The sequence below is a fragment of the Chanos chanos genome, chromosome 6 (assembly GCF_902362185.1).
Source record: "Chanos chanos chromosome 6, fChaCha1.1, whole genome shotgun sequence".
Taxonomy (NCBI): Eukaryota; Metazoa; Chordata; class Actinopteri; order Gonorynchiformes; family Chanidae; genus Chanos; species Chanos chanos.
In genome coordinates this window covers 37,655,244-37,658,899 of record NC_044500.1, presented here as the reverse complement: position 1 = coordinate 37,658,899, position 3,656 = coordinate 37,655,244, and the positions used below count along the sequence as shown (strand labels likewise).

The 3,656-nt window shown below is 43.4% G+C and overlaps 1 protein-coding gene across 1 annotated transcript; it reads left to right on the top strand.

The window, feature by feature from the left end:
• Positions 1-748: 748 nt before the first annotated feature.
• Positions 749-2,960, top strand: lrrn2 (leucine rich repeat neuronal 2). Its single transcript, XM_030777663.1, has one exon. The coding sequence runs from the start codon at positions 749-751 to the stop codon at positions 2,912-2,914; it is 2,166 nt and encodes a 721-aa protein (XP_030633523.1). The 3' UTR covers positions 2,915-2,960.
• Positions 2,961-3,656: the final 696 nt, after the last annotated feature.

Genomic DNA, 3,656 nt, shown 5'->3' with positions numbered 1-3,656 from the left:
AGCAAAGGAATGTCCTGGAGCATTTACATGTTAACATATGGAGTATGTGCCACATTTGACTCTAAAACATTTATTTCTAACATTAAAATTTCGTAAAAAGTCGTGAGTTGGGTTCCCTCATTTATGCAGGAGTCATATGCCATGACTTCAGGAAATACAAGTTAACTCGGTCTCACCATATTCCATTTTATTTGGAGTGATTTGTTGGGAAAGCTGTGTACGCTAAGCATGATAAGAGATAAGAGGTGTGATAAGAGATACTTGAAACCTAAGTAAACCTGAAACTTGAAACATAAAAGAGAGATTCCTCATATCTTTTTAATGTGTGTAGTTTTTAAGAAAGTGGGACATCTGGGCATTCAGGAACATGGGCTAGCTCAAGTAAGCAGAGACAGAGATTCAGTGTTATAATCAACATCTTTGTTAGTAAACCATTTTCAAATGATAAAATATCTTTTCTTTTTCTTCTTTTTCACAGGCATGTCTCTGAAACATTCATGAATTCAAGCTGCACTGTGCCAAAATGTGAGATCAATGAACTAAGACCAGAGGGTTCAAAAGTCATCTCAAAGAGCACTGCACCACAAGGGGAAAAGAACAGGACATGATGAAACAGAGAAAGCATGACTCTTGAAATCTAAACTTCAAAACTAGAAACTGAAGAACTGGACCAAACTGTTTTTCATAAAGGCTTGAAGTCCATCACACATTAATAAGGCCAGTTAATTAATTCAAATCATTCACGAAAATGAAGAATATTTCTATGTTTCTTTTGCAAATCCAGTTCCTGCTTGGGGTAGCCAGCTCTCTGGTTATACATTCCATGCCATGGAGGGTGCCCTGTCCTCACCAGTGTGTCTGCCAAATAAAGCCATGGTACTCCCCACAGTCTGTGTACAAGGAGGCACCCACAGTGGACTGCAATGACCTGCTACTCACCAAGCTGCCTGCCTCTCTTCCTCCAGAAACACAGACCCTTAGATTGCAAAGCAACCTCATCAGCTCCTTGGACCAGAGTGAACTCCAGGGTCTCGTCAATTTAACTGAACTGGATCTCTCCCAGAACAGTTTCAGTAGCACCCGCCATCTGAGGATTACTGACCTGCCAGCTCTTCTCAGCCTACACATGGAAGAGAACCAACTTCGACACCTCCCCGATGCAGCCTTCTCTGGCTTATCTGGCCTGCAGGAACTGTACCTTAACCACAACCGGCTGAGGAGCATCTCCCCTGGAGCCTTTAAAGGTCTGGATAAACTTCTAAGGCTCCACCTTAATTCAAACCGGCTGGTGGTAATCGACAGACGCTGGTTCCATGCTTTGCCACAGCTTGAGGTTCTCATGATTGGAGGGAACCCAGTGGATTCTATCCAGGATCTCAACTTTAAACCTCTTGGCTCCTTGCGCAGTCTTGTCTTGGCAGGCATGGGTTTACGTGAGATTTCAGAGCGAGCCTTGGAGGGGCTTTTTAACCTGGAAAGTATATCCTTCTATGACAACCGCCTCACCAAAGTTCCAAAAGAGGCACTGCAGAAACTGCCAGGCCTGAAGTTCCTTGACCTAAATAAGAATCCTATCCAGCTGGTACAGAGAGGAGACTTCAAAGATATGCTTCATCTTAAAGAGCTGGGTCTAAACAACATGGATGAGTTGGTTGCCATTGAGCATTCTGCAATAGACAACCTGCCAGAGCTGACAAAACTGGAGATCACAAATAATCCACGACTGTCCTACATACACCCTCAGGCATTTCAGAGGCTGTCCAGCATGGAAAGTCTGATGCTAAACAGTAATGCCTTGAGTGCCCTCCATCGTCAGACAGTGCGGTCGCTGCCTAACCTTCAGGAGATCAGTTTGCACACCAACCCCATCCGTTGTGACTGCCTCATTCGCTGGGTAGGAGCAGACAATGACAAGCCAGTCCGTTTCATTGAACCTCAGTCTACATTTTGTTCGGAGCCCCCTGAGCTGAAAGCTAGGAGAGTGAAAGAGGTCTCATTTAGGGAAATGGCAGACAGCTGCCTACCCCTGATTGCCCCAAGCATGTTCCCCTCTTACATCCAAGTCAAACATGGGGAAAATATAGCCCTGCACTGCCGAGCTCTGGCTGAGCCAGAACCAAGCATCTATTGGGTTATTCCAAAGGGTATGAGACTGTCTCCCTCTATAAGTTATGGGCGTTACCGGGTTCTAACAGAAGGCACTTTGGAGATCTCTGGAGTCACTCCAGAAGAGGCTGGCTTTTATACTTGCGTCGCACAGAACCTTGTGGGTGCTGACACTCGGAGCTTGACGTTAAAAGTTGAAGGAGCAGGGAGAGCTTATAAAGCAAGCATGCAAAAGAGTGAAGACAATCTTGAGGTCAGGGATATCAGTGAACGCTATGCCTTGCTGTCTTGGCAAGCTGGCCGTAATGTCCCCGCTGCCCATCTCTCGTGGCTGGCTAATGGCAGTCTGGAAGATCACCACAGGCATAGTACACGTATTCTTGCTGGCACCCAGGGCTTTAATCTCACTCGTCTTCAACCAGGAACTCATTACAAAGTTTGTCTGCACATGGGCCCCAATGAAACTTCATGTATCCACCTGAGGACTAAAGAGGCTCCAGTAGTGACTTCCTCCCCAGATTTGACCCCAGCTGTTCTCCTTGCTGTGTCAGCTCTACTCCTTCTGTTAGCGGCCAGAACTTGTCAGAGCAGTGCATCACTCAGCTGGAAAGATCAAATGATGGAATTTGAGAAACCCCACACCACCATCTTATCTGATGAGGCAAAAGGTTTTATGGTTCCACCACCATATCTGAAACAGGTGTGTCAGCCTTCCCCATCTAAGTTCTCATCAGAAGAAAGTGGTAAAGAGATCAGTTATCCTCATCTGGGGCAATATGGTAAGGAGCCACCAAAGGAGGTATGCTGAGCACAGTAAAACAGGACATGAAAGACATGGAGCAACACAACAAGCATTGTGAAGAAACCAACAGACAAACAGTGAAAACTCTATGTTCAGCTGAAATTCTTCACACCTTCCTGTCGATGTACATTACTGAAAAGGAGTCCCAATATAAAGTACAGTAATGTAGAGACAAATGTCGTTTATATTTATTTTATAATAGAAAAAGTATATATATATATATATATATATATATATATATATATATACACACACACACACACATACATATACATATACATATACATATACAAGTCACAGCAAACAGGTATTATAAAAGTGTTTTACTCAACCTAAGAACTCTCTTAGTTTATATGATTACAGAACCAACTGATTGCAAGAGGATAAATTGCCACTTTAAAGTTTTATAAAATAGGAAATTCCAAAAAAGGAAGTGAACAGATAATGACATCTCAGTACAGATATTTAAAGCAAAAGAAAGAAGTTTTGCCACAAATTCATTATTACTCTTCCAGTATGCATCAAATCCAGCACAGAGTCTCTGAATCATCATGAGCGCATGAGTGTGTTCAATGTGACACAAAAAGGGAAAGAGTTCACGGAAGAACCTGACAAAAAAGCCCCAGGACACTCTATGGGGCGCTGGCACTCGCATCTCACTCCTTCAAGCAATTCAGACAAACATTATGTGACAGTGTAGATGTGCTCTTTTATTGCTTCTCCTTTCCTTTGTAGGAAATAAACCCTT